The sequence below is a fragment of the Carettochelys insculpta genome, chromosome 23, assembly GCF_033958435.1.
Source record: "Carettochelys insculpta isolate YL-2023 chromosome 23, ASM3395843v1, whole genome shotgun sequence".
Classification (NCBI taxonomy): domain Eukaryota; kingdom Metazoa; phylum Chordata; order Testudines; family Carettochelyidae; genus Carettochelys; species Carettochelys insculpta.
The window spans coordinates 13,492,122-13,506,629 of NC_134159.1; the positions used below are offsets into that span (position 1 = coordinate 13,492,122).

The 14,508-nt window shown below is 50.7% G+C and overlaps 2 protein-coding genes across 5 annotated transcripts in view; both read left to right on the plus strand.

Annotated features, from left to right (window-relative positions):
- SAMD11 (sterile alpha motif domain containing 11) overlaps positions 1–14,508 on the plus strand; it is a 213,736-nt gene that overhangs the window by 132,873 nt on the left and 66,355 nt on the right. The window lies entirely within an intron of this gene.
- On the plus strand, positions 7,799–8,111 carry LOC142001087 (histone H4-like). Its single transcript, XM_074975994.1, is given in 2 exon segments — positions 7,799–7,894; positions 7,896–8,111. Coding segments are annotated over 2 exon segments (312 nt in total).

The following is a 14,508-nucleotide window of genomic DNA, read 5'->3' on the forward strand; positions in this document are numbered from 1 at the left end:
GCTGGGCGGCACCTGAATCTCTCCTGGGTGGTTGCAGAAGTGCTCAGCTTACAGGGAACGCTGCTTGTGGGCTTCACCTTTTCAGCAGGAGTCCCTCCTTCCTTTGCAAATTGAATGGATCTGTCTCTGAATGGATCCATCCCAGAGGTGGGGAAAGACCTGGGCTTCGATTGGTTGGGTTGACGTGAGTGTCGCTCTCACCCAGGTCTGTTACAGTGTCTGAGCCTGGATGTGTATCCAGGGCTCATGTGAGCAGTGAAGGAGAGGCACTGAAATACGCCTGTGTTTTCTACAAGGGTTGTGAAAGGCTGCTGGCCGAGGGACAGAGTGTTTGAGGGTGTGATGTTCTGGGAAAAACTGGGGGCTTGTCTACACTGTTTTGTTTTGGGTTGGTTTTGGTTAGGTTTTGTTTGTTTGTTTTTTTGTGGGGGGGAAAAAAATCCTTGTACCCATGCTGCAAAGCTTGTTATTCTGGAGCAAGTGGGCATTTAACTCAAAATAGTAACCCCACCAAAATGAAGAGAAGTCCTGTGGCACCTTAGAGACTAACAGGTATCTTGGAGCATAAGCTTTCCGGGGCAAAGACCCGCTTTATCAGATGCGTCTGACGAAGCAAGTCTGTGCCACGAAAGCTTTTGCTCCAATAAATCAGTTAGTCTATAAGGTTCCACGAGACTTCTTGTTGTTTTCACAGATACAGACTAACACAGCTACAGCCCTACTTTCCACCAAAACAAAGGACTTTCGCCAGCCCCACCCTTTCAATTTCGAAATTGACTCCATGTGTACTAAGTAGAGGTAATTACAGCTTAATTGTCCTCCAGGGAGGAGCTTGTCATTGCTCTTATTTCAAAACTGGGCTCTCTCGTGTGAACACTCAATTTCAAAATGCTCTTGCTGTGTGAATGCTCTTTTCAGAAATAACTTATTTCGACAGTAGAACGTTGCTGAAAACCCCAGCAATGTAGACATAGCCTGGGAGAATGAAAGTGGGGCTGGAGGATTGTTGTGGCTCCATGTAGGGGGGGAGAGTTTAAGTCTGCTGCTTAGAGGTAGGTCCCTTGTAGGAACTGTCTGTACCCAATGGGGGGCAAAACCTGACAGCTGTCTCTCTTTAGTGTGCGTGTTGATTATGTACCTGCAGCATTCATTCATACTAGCAGATTCCTTGATGTGGAACAGGCTGGGGAAAAGGGAAAGAAAACTCAGAACCCTGCTTTTTAATTTTACAGGGGGGAAATCCCACCACCAATTTACCACTGGCTGGGCTGTGAATGTACTGCTGGGTTATCCTGATGGCTAAGCTGCTGCTAAATCTACTTAATCGTGATGAGAGAAAATAATACTGAGCATTCACTGTTGGTGTTGTTTATTGTTTGTAACACAGTAGCTACAGAGTTGAGGGCCCCCCCTTGTGCTAGGTGCTGTACATGTGCATCATAAGAGAAGTCGCAGCACCAAAGAACTTTCAGGGCCTAGAGCAGTTAAAGCAGCATCACAAAGACTGACACAGTGAGAGAAAGGAGGTGGTGGTAACCTGCCTGGGATAGAGTCTGATCACAGAAGCTGCAATGCCATATTATAGTGGCTTTAAATGAGGGTCTCCAAAGTACCACACAAAGGTGGCATAAAGTCACCTGCCACATCTCCTGGCTGCCAATTCCCCCGGCTCTCACCACTAGTCCTTATGGTTTCCTTCCTGCTGGCATGCAGAGGTGGCAGTCTGACTTTAGGGAGTTAGCATCCGGGGCTGGTTCTTCCTTATGCAAATGTTCCATTTGTATAGTGAAGATAGGAGGTTTGTTCGGTGCCTGGTTCATGGCTAGCACTCTTAGGTAGAAGCGTGCAAATACATGGATATCTGCTTTAAATCTGTGGTATCTGCATCTGCAGATATCAGCGTGGCTCATTTTTGCAGGCACAGATTCAGATTTTGTATCTATGCGAGGCTCTACTCTTAGCTACTATGGTAATGCAGATAATAAATAATATCACTAATAATAAGCGGTCTGATTGCAAATCGCTCACAGCTAAATTCTGATCCCTCCTGCCCCCTTCTTGAACCTTGAAGACATAAACCCAGACAGCACAAACCCCACCTGCAAAAAACTATACGTCGCTCCAGCCATCATTTCTCAGCAAGGCAAAAAGGGCCCCGAAACAGCAGCTATCACCAAGGCTTTTGCAAAGACAGCGGAAGAGGAGGCCAAAAGGCGTGTGCTGATAGAATCTAATTGCCCTATCGATAGGTTTCGGAGCTATCATTGGCAGCCGTAATGACTGAGATATTCTTATGTGTTTGATGCATGTTCGCTGCACCTCGCTGCTCCAGCCCCACTGGGGACCTTTCAGATATTATGGAGATCTCTTAATTGTGGAGCAAACCCCTGCATGTGCTGGGTCTGCTGCCTGACACCGAAGATTTATGATGATTATTATCAGCGCTGTGCTTGGATTGCTGCAGGAGCCAACCTGCTGCCCTGGGTTCCAGGAAGGAGCTGCCACATTTACATTTCAAGAGGCCTGGGGCTCTGGCCACAGCTGCAGCATTGGTGGCTGGAGCTCTGGGCCTAGAGGCAATTGCCTCCTTGGTACCGTTCCTTCCCTCTCTGTTGGGGGGCCTAGCCCACAGCCTGCTCCCCCCACCTGCCTTTGGAACAACAGATCTGTCTGCACCTGTGTCTGTCCCCCAGTCGGCTGTTGGAACACAGGGCTTCTCACTCAGAGGCCCTTTGCATAAAAAGGCCGAGGGCAGCAAATGTTCCAAGGAGGAGGAAAGTAGCTGTCATGAAGCCCAGGTTTAAACTCCAGGCCCCAGGCTTGTGATGAGGTCGCTCTAGAGCAACTCGCAGGCCAGCAGAGTAACTTAGACCAGAAGCTGACCCCAGGTTCTCCAGAAATGGTCCCCAAGTCCAGTGTTCCCTGTAAGCTGAGGACTTCTGCACCGTGACGTGTGTGGATGTGCACTGCCAGTTGAAACACACGCTGTCGGCTGTGGACGCTCTGCTGATCAGCTTGGCAATATACCAATCTTTCCTGAGTGGCCGCCCAAGCGCTCAGCCTACAAGGAACCCAGGTTGGACCCCGCCTGCTTTGCAGCGAGACTTCAAAGCTAAACTCCTTCACTACTCGTAGTCCTCCAGTGCCTTCCCAGAAGCCTCCCTCGCACTCCCAAGGACAGGTGAGTTTTCCTACAATTGGCTGGAAAAAAAATCCTAGTGTAGCTCAGCACGAAGAACCAAAGGCAATGCTCCAATGAACAGGAAAGTGATACAGGTAGGGTTTTGTACTAGGGATGCTCACACCCAGGTTCAACTGATGCAGGTGCCAATCATCTTGGCTAGGTGTGTGCAGTGAAGGTATGGCTGTGGGGAAAATCCCTGTGGTGGATGCCTGGTTGTACCAGTCCCATGTGCATAGCAGAGGTCTGTATTCCTTCTTCCTCCCCAATTTCTCTCTTTCCAAAGCCCACTGCCTTCCACCTTGAATTCTGTGTTCCCTGCAAAACGCCTGGTTCCAACATCCAGCAGCGGTTAATGCAGCGGGCTCATAGCTGGGCTGTAAGGTGGTAAAAGGGAAAACATCGGGGGCATGTTTACACTACAGAGTTATTCCAGACTAGCCTATTCTGGTGTTGTTAATCCAAAACAAACTATTCCGGAATGACGTGCCCACACTGCAGGGAAGCCCCAAAATAAGCAACATTTATTACAAAATAGTGTGTCCACGCACAATAGAGCCTATTCCAGATTAGAGCCCCTGGAAGCACTCCAGGCTGTGTCTACACAGCAATTATTTTGGAATAAGCTAGTCTGGAATAGTTTACTTTGAAATATCCCCTGTTCCCTGGATATATAACCCCTATTCCGAAATATCTATATAATATACTATCAGAATAAGCACTACTCCTCATAGAATGAGGCTTACAGAACTCGAAATAAGCCATCTGCTATTTCAAAAGTATTTCAAAATAGCCGTTTTGCTGTGTCGACGCTTGCAAAGCTCTTTCCGAACAGCGGCCACTATTCTGAAATAACTTTGCTGTGTAGACATACCCTGGGACTTGTCCGCCTTAGGAATGCATGGAGGCCGCCTGTGCTGCGGAGGCTTAGCATGAGAAGGGAGAGGGAGGGGGAGGCAGCTAATGAGAATATAAAAGTAGTTTCCAACAGGATCAGATACAGAGGAGGCAGCAGGCAAGGTGCTGCGGCGACACGCCAGAGGGCTTTGCCATGTGAGAGGATGAGGGTGTAAAGCACTTTTAATCTTAATTGAGAGAGAGAGAGAGGAAGAGGCGCAGAAGGATGAGCAGAGCCTGACAAAGGCACGGCAGCAAAGCTGACGGTTTGCACATCAAACACGGACTTAGAGCCCCTCTAAGCAGCTTGCTGTGTGTCTGTAAACAAGTCCAATCCCCTGTATCCAGTTTGGCTCATGCAGCCTGCCAGGGCAGGAGGGAGGTGGGATGAGGGGAAGGTGAGTGGCTTACTTTGCAGATCCAGTGAGTAACAGTTGATGCTTGAGATTCTCCCTTCCAGGCTGGCTGCAGGCTTTGGGGGACCATTGTCCCCTTGGGGAGCAGAAAGGGCCATCTCCAGCTTCACAATCTCTCCTCTCCCCAGCAGAGGCCCTTGATTTCTTTTTCCTGCCCCATCCTCCCTTTCCCTAGTGGCTCCCCTGCCTGGTGCCTGATTCTGGGGGGTGGGGGGTGTGCTTTGGGTAAATACTCCCATTGGCTGCAGCAGGATCAGGGCAATGGGCGCTAGAGGAAGATGTGGGCTGTCCTCCCCCTACCTGCCTTTTGCCCACCTGACGGGACGAAGCTGGCATGATGGCTGGCTGTTGCACCTAACAGGGCACCATGCCATGATCCTTTCGAGGCACAGTGTGGTTAGCAGGACCTCAGCTAGCGTGGATCTCCAAGCAACAGGAGAGTCATACAGTCCCATGTTCCAGTGGGATTGTCCCATGGATTGGGCCCTCCTCTTCCCAGTGATTCCAAGGCCCACCTGGAGTCTGGAAAGCTGGCGTCTCTCTCTACCAGGAGTGCTGACAGACTGTACAGCCTTGTCTTGGAGACCCTGGTCCCGGTGGGCAGAGACTTGAACAGGACAGCCTGACCGAATGGGAAGGGTATCCTCTTCCAGGGTGTCCCCGGCTTTCGGGCCAGATGCAGCTGCAATTTGCCCACATGGTGAGGCCCGTATGGCTCATATAAACTAGATGCAGAATGTCTAGACAACTGGGGCAAGAGGCAAACTCCCAGATTTCGACAGGGCTCCTTCTCCCTTAGTCTCTAGCCAGCTCATGAATTCTGTGTTTTAACTCTGGTTTGTGAGCAATATTTTATAACCTTTGCACAATTCGCATGTTTTATTTCTTTTGACGAGGCCTCCTTGAGAGATTTCGTAGAAGACTAATATTTAGCACATTCATCCATGGATGCGGGTCACACTTCGTTCTTAGACAACACATTTCATCCGCAGATCTCACAAAAGGTTTCACGAAGCGGGTGTGTTGTGATGACCCATTTTACTGATGGGAAAACCTGGGGCACGGAGAGGGGAAGTGTCTTATTCAAGGTCGGCCAGGGGTTGGGTTGCAAAGGCAGGAATTAGTTCTCCAAGTCTGGTGCTCTGGGCTACGCGATGAAATACGGCGTAATCAGCAGTGAAAATGGAATAGGGAGGCTTGTGTTAAAGATTGTTGGGGGGTTTCAGGAAGGGGCATGAATGTGTGCGCTAGGTCCCTTACGTTGGTTTTCATCCAATACTGTGTGCAAGAGTAGTTCATGAAATCTCTTATATTGCTGTCCTTGGGCTTGATACAGACCTCAGTGAACTTTCAATAGCATGATCCCCCCTGACTTCAAAGGGCTTTGCATTTAGCCAGGCAAGAGTTAACTCAGGGCAGGGCTGTTGCAACTAATGAGTAGAGACAGAATGCAGTGAAGGGGCTGGTTTCTGAGCCTCGGATAACGAGCCAGGACACAGACGTGTTTCCACTTAAAACTAAAAAAAAAAAAAAGGCTTTATTGAATTGCTGCCTTAAATTGAGCAGAAAATCAGCTCCAAATGAGAAGATAGGGGTGGGAAGCCCAGCCACCTTTGTGCACACGTGTTACAGTGAAGGACAATGGTTTACCAAGGCAGCGTGGGGGACCGGGATCAGTCACCTCCCAGCTCCCCAGAGTCTGCTCTGGGGCTGGAATTGCCAATTTCGCCCCTCTCTGTGCTTCTGTCACGTTCCATTTCGGCTGGAGATGACCAGCCTCTGCTAGTGGGTGTGTTCTGCTTTGCATGTCAGCTCAAGTCTTGGGAGGTGAAGGAACAACATCCAAGCATGTGGTGGAAGTGCAGTTTGGGGATGCGTGGCAGCACAGGGCCAGTCGGGGTGAAAGTAACTTAACATTTCTCACTGGTGCCAGCCTATTGCAACCTGGAGCCCTGACAGCTCTTTCAATAGCTCTCTTCTGGCTTTTGCCACTGATCAGCCAGCTCTTGACAGAGCAGCGCACCAGTGTGCACGTGCTTACGTTTACTCCCGGGGCCAGTACACAGGGCATTGGATTGGCAGTCGGGAAACCTTGGTGGAAAACCTGATTCTGCCACTTATTTGGCACATGCCTTGGGCAAGTCACTTAACCTCTCCCTGTTAATTATTTATCTTTTTTAAAAAAACAGGGAGGAAGGTGTCTTTTTGCTGACTTTTGCAGGTGTTAGGTCAGGTCCACATCCCTTGTATGCTGGCACAAAGGGGGTTGTTTCATTTGCGGTGCTGCCTGCGAGGACATCAGGAGGTCAGTGCTCCTTTCCAGCTTGCTCAGTGAATCCCTGCAGAGAGCAAGGCTCAGGGCCCGCCTAACTCCTAAAGCAAAATGAGTCTGAGGGGGTTGCACTGCTGAGTCCCTTGTGGACATTAATGACATTTTCAAGATAAACCCACCTGGCTTTTAGCGTGGGGAGCTGCACAGTGGTTCTGAGACCATGGGATACTTGCAGCCCAGTGGGCACATGGCTGTGGCCCATGTGACCTCCTCAGGGCAATACAGCTAGTAAATATATTGTGTGTCTGTGCCCCACAGTCATAGACTGGGGGAGACTAAGCCTCCCCTAACCCAGGCTGTGGCTCCATCCTCCTCCCTCTGCCCTGAAGCGTGCCTGGCTTGTGGCCCGGGGCAGCCAGCAAACTGGGACAGCTCAAGCCGGCAGGTGGCTCAGGCTGGCCAGTGACCCTGGGTGACTCGGCCAGTAGCAGGTTGGGGTCAAGCTTGGGGGTTGGAGCCAGCCAGTGGTCTGGGCGTTGGGCCAGTGCTTGGAGCTCGTGGGAGGCCCAGGGTTTGGGGCAGGAGGGCCGGCGCTTGGGGTCATTTGGCCAAACCACAGTGAGGGAGGTGGGGGGAGCTCCGGTGGGCGGAACAGGTGGAACAGGGCCTTTGGAGGAAGCAGTGGAACTCAGGGGCTAACCCCCCCGAAATGGGAGTTCATGGGTTGCCCTTGCCCACTGTGGGGAATGGGTGGAGAAGCACTGCTCTGTAGCCACAGTTGAGTGAGGAGAGCCAGGAGGGATGCCGTGACTGTAGCTGGGGCCATGGACGGCACGTTTGTGAGAAGAGGCGAATGTACGTGTTACACAAGCACACGAGCTCCAGCTGGTTCACCCCCAACCCGTCTTGTGTTTTGCGAAGTGAAAAAAAACAGTGGTTTTCAACCAGGGGTGTGCATACCCTGGGGGGCGTGCGGAAGTGTTACAGGGGTACATCAGCTCACCTGCAGCTCCATCTGAAACCCCAGCGATCATGTCTGGCTGTGGCAAGGGAGGGAAGGGCCTCAGAGAAGGAGGCGCTAAGCACCAGAGGAAGGTGTTGAGAGGTAACATCCAGGGTATCACAAAGCCCCACTATTCGCTCTTTGGCTCGTGGTGGAGGCGTCAAGCGCATTTCGGGTTGTATTTATGAGGAAACTTGGGGTGTGCTGAAGGTCTTTCTGGAGAATGCGATCTGAGGTGCTGTTACTTACACTGAGCACGCAAAGCAGAAGACCATGACTGCTGTGGACGTGGTTTATGCACTGATGCGACAAGGTCATGCTCCGTACGGGTTCGGAGGCTAAACATGTGTCAGTAGTTCGCAGGGAAAAAAAATAATCTAGATATTTGCCTAGTTTTACAACAGGCTACATAAAATGTGCTCACAAAGTCAGGGCAAACGAAAGTGTCCTACAGACAATGACTTGTTTATATGGCTCTGTATGTTATCCTCTGAAATGTTAGTGCAATCGTTATAGTCAAATTGATTTCTTTTAGAATTACAGGGTAAAATGAGAGAGTCAGCAATTTTTCAGCCATGGTGCGCTGTGACACTGGTATTTTTATGTCTGATTTTATAAGCCAGGTATTTTTTACGCGGCATGAAACTTGGGGATATGCAGGGCAAATCAGACCCCAGAAAGAGATACAGTGGTCTGGAAAGGTTGAGAGCCATTGAAATAAGAGGCAGACTCTCATCCTCTCCTCACAGATGCAGACAGAGCAAGATTATCCCACTACCAAAACTAACCCTACCTTCTCCCTTCCCCATCCTACATAAAAAACTAAACATACCAAAACAAAAGTCTTTCCCAAGTGTTTTACAGGCAGCAAGTAAAGAGCCCAAAACAAATCATCAGAGCTGTGACATCTCCCTGAGGTTATATATAGAAATCCAATATGGAGTGTAATGTGGCACCTGACTTGTCCGCTCTCGCTTGCTGCCAGGGAGCGAGAAATGAATTGCTGCTCCCAACCTCACCACCAGTCAATAGATTTCAGCCCCGAGATTTCGGCTCCCCAAGCGTGTGCTTGTGTAACACGTACATGTGTGAATAGTAACAGAGAGGAAGCCGTGCTAGTCTATACACTATCAAAACAAAAAGCAGTCAAGTAGCACTTTAAAGACTAGCAAAATAGTTTATTAGCTATAACTAATAAACTATTTTGCTAGTCTTTAAAGTGCTACTTGACTGCTTTTTGTTTTGATACGTACATGTGTGTGAGTGTGCAAAGAAGTGCACGTGTTAGAACATATGTATGTTGGTACATATGCACATCAGAGTGCATAGACCTGCATGTAATCTGTTATCAGAAGTTGCTGCCCTGAAGTCACTCACACCATGCTTGGAAGTCACAGGATCTCTTGCACTAGTGCTTAGGTTGGCTTGGAAGTTTTTAATTTTTTTTGCAGCGTGTCAGTGAAGAGCTTGCTTTGTGATTAGCTGCCCCAGCAGAAGGCATTGGGCTTGCTTTCGTGCAGACCCTGGCGAGGGTTCAGCATTTATGAAAGGAGGGAAAACTCCCCCTTACTGGAGACAGGCCTGGTTGGGTGTTTGGTTGTTTTGCGGAGGAGTGACATTAAAGAGTGAAGGTGACGTTAAAGGAGAGGCCGAGGAAGTTTAAAAACACAAAACCTGCCCCTGCCATTCAGATCCACGAAGCTAAAGCAGCCCTGCTGGGAGATGGGCTGAATAACACTTGAGATCCCTCCAATTTAGAACCAGCTGCGTTCCAGGAAGTGATGGGTGCTGCTCACTGGTGCCCTCTTCAGGTCAGTTTGTGTGTCAGCGCTCAACCCAGCCCGTGGGGCAGAGCTGGAATCCACGAGAAGCCACCATGTGTGGTGGTTTCAGATGGGCTTTGGCTGTAGTCATTGTTGTAGCCGATGCTCGTTTTCTCAATACCTGTATAGGTCATCCCAGGCTGCAGTAGCTCCCTGGTTCAAAGACACGCCCCTCCCAGGCCTAGTGGGACTGAACAAAGATGTCCCTCCTGCCCTCAAGCGTTGGGCGCCTTTCAGCAGTTACTCGGGTTATCAATAACGGTCTGTGGCAGAAGCAAGCTTCTAGCCTGCAGTACCGATCGAACCGGCGGGGAGGCGTCAGCTGGCAGCGCGCGGCAGAGGGGAGCTGGTTCATCAATGAAATAGATGCCGCTGATGCCCTCCCCAAACGCCTGAGCGTGGTATTGAACGCTGCCTGGGGATCCTGTCGCCGCTGTGCCCTTCTGCAGCATTCAAACATAAACGTCCTCCCAGAACAACAATGCTGCGGGTGGGGGAATTGGAGGCCAGGCGGGGGGGGTGGGGGAGTGAGAGTTAACCCTTTGTTGTCAGTACAAAGAGGGGAGTGTATAGAACGCCTATGAAAATTTTCTTGAAAAAAAATTGTTGTCAGAGGGGAAAAAAAACAAACAAACTAGCAACATATGCAGCCAAACCAAAATGGAGTAATTCAGTGTTTCCCAAAGTGTGGTACACAAAAGGATTTCAAGGCGTACACAGGAAAAAATAAAGTACTAAAACTTAGGAGATAAGCAGTGGGCCGGCACTGGGAGAGGGGCTGTGCTGATAAGGCCCAAGTCCCAAAAGGGGTACCTGAATGTTTTAAGTTTGGGAATCACTAGAGTAATTTAATCAGGTCTCCTAGCAATGTAGTAATATTGTATCTGGTTTTAATAACGGCAAATCTAAACCATCAGTGGATTTTTCCACGTGCTCGTGGCACCCCTGTGGGTTGTTCGTGGAACACCAGTGTTTCGGGGAAGACAGTTTAAGAAACACTGGTTTTGAGTGACCAGCTGTCTTGATTTTATAGGGACAGTCCTGATATCTGGGGCTGTGCGTTATACAGGCACTTCCTATGCCCTGACCCCCATCCCAGTTTTCCACCTTTGCTGTCTGCTCAGCCTGTCTGTGGGTTAAAAGTTTTCAGCTCCAGCTTGTGCATTGTTCCTCATTTCATTTCCTTCCATTTATGCTTCTCCTTGTCTGCACCACTCTTTTCTCTCCCTTGCCTTTCTTGAGTCCTCTCTGCCAGACACACTTCGCATCCTCCCTCCCTTCCCTTACTTGAGCCTTATTCATCTTGTCACTTCTTTCTTCCTCTCTCTGTCCTTTCACTCTTCCCTCTTTTCTTCCTCTTACATGTTTTTCTTCTTTCTTCCCTTCCTTATCCCTCTCTCTGCCCTCCCTCTGTCTCCAAGTAAGGGGCTCAGGAAGAAGACAATTTGAAAGCTTTCCGCTCTGCTCTCAGCTGAGGGGCTCTTTCCCTTAAGCCAATCAATGGCAGCCTTTCAGCCCCAGTGGGGCTTGGCAAACATTAGATCAATAAGTTATTAGCACCATTCTGTCAGCTGTAATGTGGAGATTGATCGGGGGCCGGGTCTCTTGCTTGCTGCCTGGCACTTCCCCAGCCTGATAAAGATGACAGATTAAGGGAATAAGAAAAAGGAATTAAGGAGTCTGGCTGTCAAAGCTGTCACGGGCTGGAAGAGCGCTGGTTTTTTCAGGGGCAGAATGAGCACCATCGGATGTTTAAATGACTCTCAGGATGCAGCCCCATCAGCAGCTCTGTCTGGAATCCCAGGCTTTAGTGTTCAGCTGTGAGAGCAGCGCAGCAAGAAACCGGCCCAGGTGCTGCAGCTGTGCAGAGGCTGTATGGGAGGAGAATCTCACTGGTACCGGCCACACACACAAGCACTTTGGCTCAGTCAAGAGAGGTCGTTGGGCCAAGGCTGGGCTGTGCTTCCTGCCAGCTTGCTTGCTCTACCACAGGGGTGCACAAAGTGGGTGGCGGGTCCCCTTGGCAGGGCATGAAATTTCCTAAGTGGGGGGTCAGCACAGTTGGCTGCTGGGTCTCAGGCTCATCCGTCTCATTCAAAATGTCGAAATGTGTTACTGTTTTTACATCCGGGTATCCCCATTTCTATAGGAATTAAGGAAGTTTTTACGTTCTACAGACTTCTTTTCTGACGTGGGCCAAAAAGGTTCTTTTTTCCTATGAACATAACTGACATTTACGTTGGTTTGGATTACCCTGGCGGGGGGCAGGGGGCTGCTAATTGCAGGGAAGAAAAGTGCGGCCCAACGTAAAAAGTTTGCTCATCCCAGCTCTAGGAAGGCCTGGGCTCCAGGCTACAATCAAGCTCTCCTGTGCCCTAGGGTTGGGGCGAGGGTGCATCTTGGGGTAAGGGAGGCAGGTTTTTAATCACAAGGCCCAGGTTGGGGACAAGTAGTCAGAAGTGGAGCAGTTTTCTGAAGAAGAGGTGCAGAGCTGTGGAGACACTCACGGTGAGCACGCACAGCCTAAGGATGAGCTTGAGTTGTCTGGGGTCGTGGCACAATGCTTTACTGCCTGGGCATCATTCATCCCATAACCTTCAAGCTCTCTGCTAGCACTGGTTACAGCTCAGACTGCATTTGTGAGGCAGGTGCAGAATGCCCATTTTACAAACAGGTAAGCTGAGGTACAGAGGACTTCAGAACAGCAGAGAAACAGCGGGTCATGAGCAGAGATGGGAATTAAACTGAGAACTTCTAATGCTCAGGCTGGCTGCCTTACCTTCTAGCCTACATGCCTGCCCATAGCTGGGGATAGAATCCTGGAGTCCTGATTAACAGTGCTTCATAAATAGTATTTGTCTTACTCCCCCACACTGCTCCCTGGGGATAGAATCCTAGGCTTCAGCTTCCCAGACCCTCTACCCTACCCACTGAACCTCCCAGCCTGTCCCCTTCAAATCGTCCCTGAGGAGAGGGAAAGGGCTCACAGCTGCTAACCCAGACTCTCTGGGGAGCATAGATAACCAGCTTGTGTGTCTCTCTCGAGCCCAGCATATCCCCTCTGCGAGTGTTTTTCATGCTATGAATATTTACCACCTTTTTGTGACTCAGTGCGTTGGATGGAAATGAATTGCAAAGGGAGGTGGGAGACAAGGGAGTGTTTGTGCCCGATGGTTCGTAGAGAGGCCTGTTGCAGACAGATTGGAGGCCGGCTCCAGGGTGACCTGCACCTCCCTCTGTCACGTTCCCTGAGTATCTTCCTATTTGGGCCGGGCTTGGAGGCGCTTGGCTGCTGCTGATGCAAAGCGAAGGGATGCAGACAGCTGGTGAGTGACGGCTGGTGCTGACAGGGTGCATGAAAGGCAGCGTGCCTGCTGGTTACTGCACAGAGCTGGGCCTCAGGAGAGACCTGGGTTCTTTCCCAGACTTGGGGAGGGGCGTGTGGCTAGATCGGAGCAGGCGACTTGGGTCAGGATGTGAAACACCAGCTCTGCCACTGACTTTCTGTGTGACCTTGGGTTTTCACGTGCTCTGCTCATCTGACAAATGGACCAAGCCCACCCAGTCCCTCCTGCCCAGGCACTGAGGCTGGTAGAACCCTTTGAAGATGATGGTGCTAGAGGAGATGGGGTCTAAATATCGCTCATTGCTATTTGTAGTCTTTTTCTTTGCGAGAGGCCAGAAGGGATCTGTGCCCCAGGCTTTTCCAGTTCTCCTCCCAACTCTGAGCCCAGTTTCCCTGCAGTCTCTTCCAAGGAAGAGTCAGGAAGGGCCTGCCAGGAGGGAAAGGAGTTCTGAGAAACGGAGTAAGTGAAGAGTCTGTCTACACTGCAGGCAAAGGTGTGATTGGAGGTCGGGTCGGCAGAGCCATGCTAGCGTTCGTCTCGCTCACCTGGCTAAACTGGCAGTCAGGAGGTTGTAGCACTGGTGCTGACTTCTGTCCAGGTGGGTGCTCTGCCCCACACTGTCCTGGGGCCCTGCCCGCCCTCTACTTCTTCCCCACTCACTCTTCCCCTCTCCCCAGCCCCTCCCTCCAGTGCCTGCCGCTGGCCCGCCCCCCAGACAGCTGCTTGGTGCTCCAGCCCCTCAGCTACTGGGTTCCCTCTTAATTTTTACTATCCATGTGCAAAGTAAATTTTGTTACACGTGCCCAGGCATGTGCGAATGTGCACCATGAAGAGTAACAGAAACCTAGCTGTGAGCACTCTCCTAGTCAGCTGGGCAGCGTCGGACTCTCTCCGGAGCAGCCGCACAAGCACCCAGCGGACAGGGAACGCTGCTCAGCACCCCTGGAGTCGGTGCCTTTGTGCAGTAACACTGACCCTGGGTTGGACTAGCAGTGCCAGCACGTAGCCAGCATTCCAGGTGGGTTTCCGTGGCCCACACAGGCGAGGTCAAAGCGAGCTCGGTTTGCTCGTCTGAGCTGTAGTCACACCTCTGATTGTAGGGCAGGTGCAGGCTGAGGTTTTGCAGGCCCATACCATCCTCTGGCCTGTTTAGTGCTGCATGATCAGCATCCTAATGGAAATGCTCCAGGGACGGAGAGAGGAACCGTCAGCTGCCCCAGCTGCTCAAACACTCCATCCTTGGGCGGTGCCTCCCAGGAGACCTCCCTTTGTGCCTGTCCCTGCTCCCCATTTTAAAAGTACTTTGTTACAGGGGACCTATGTTCCCTCTAACTTTTTCCGTCCCTGGACAGAATGAATTTTGTTATGTGCACCGAGGCATGTGTGGATGTGCACCACTAAGTTGGACAATATGCTGCTGGCTGTGGCTGCTCTGCTAATCAGCTGGGCAGCACCTGAATCTCTCCTGAGCAGCTGCCCAAGCACTCAGCTGACAGGGAACAAGGCAGGGGACCTGAAGGGTTGATGTTTGGGGAGAGGGTTCCGGGCACCAACATTTGCAGCAACCCT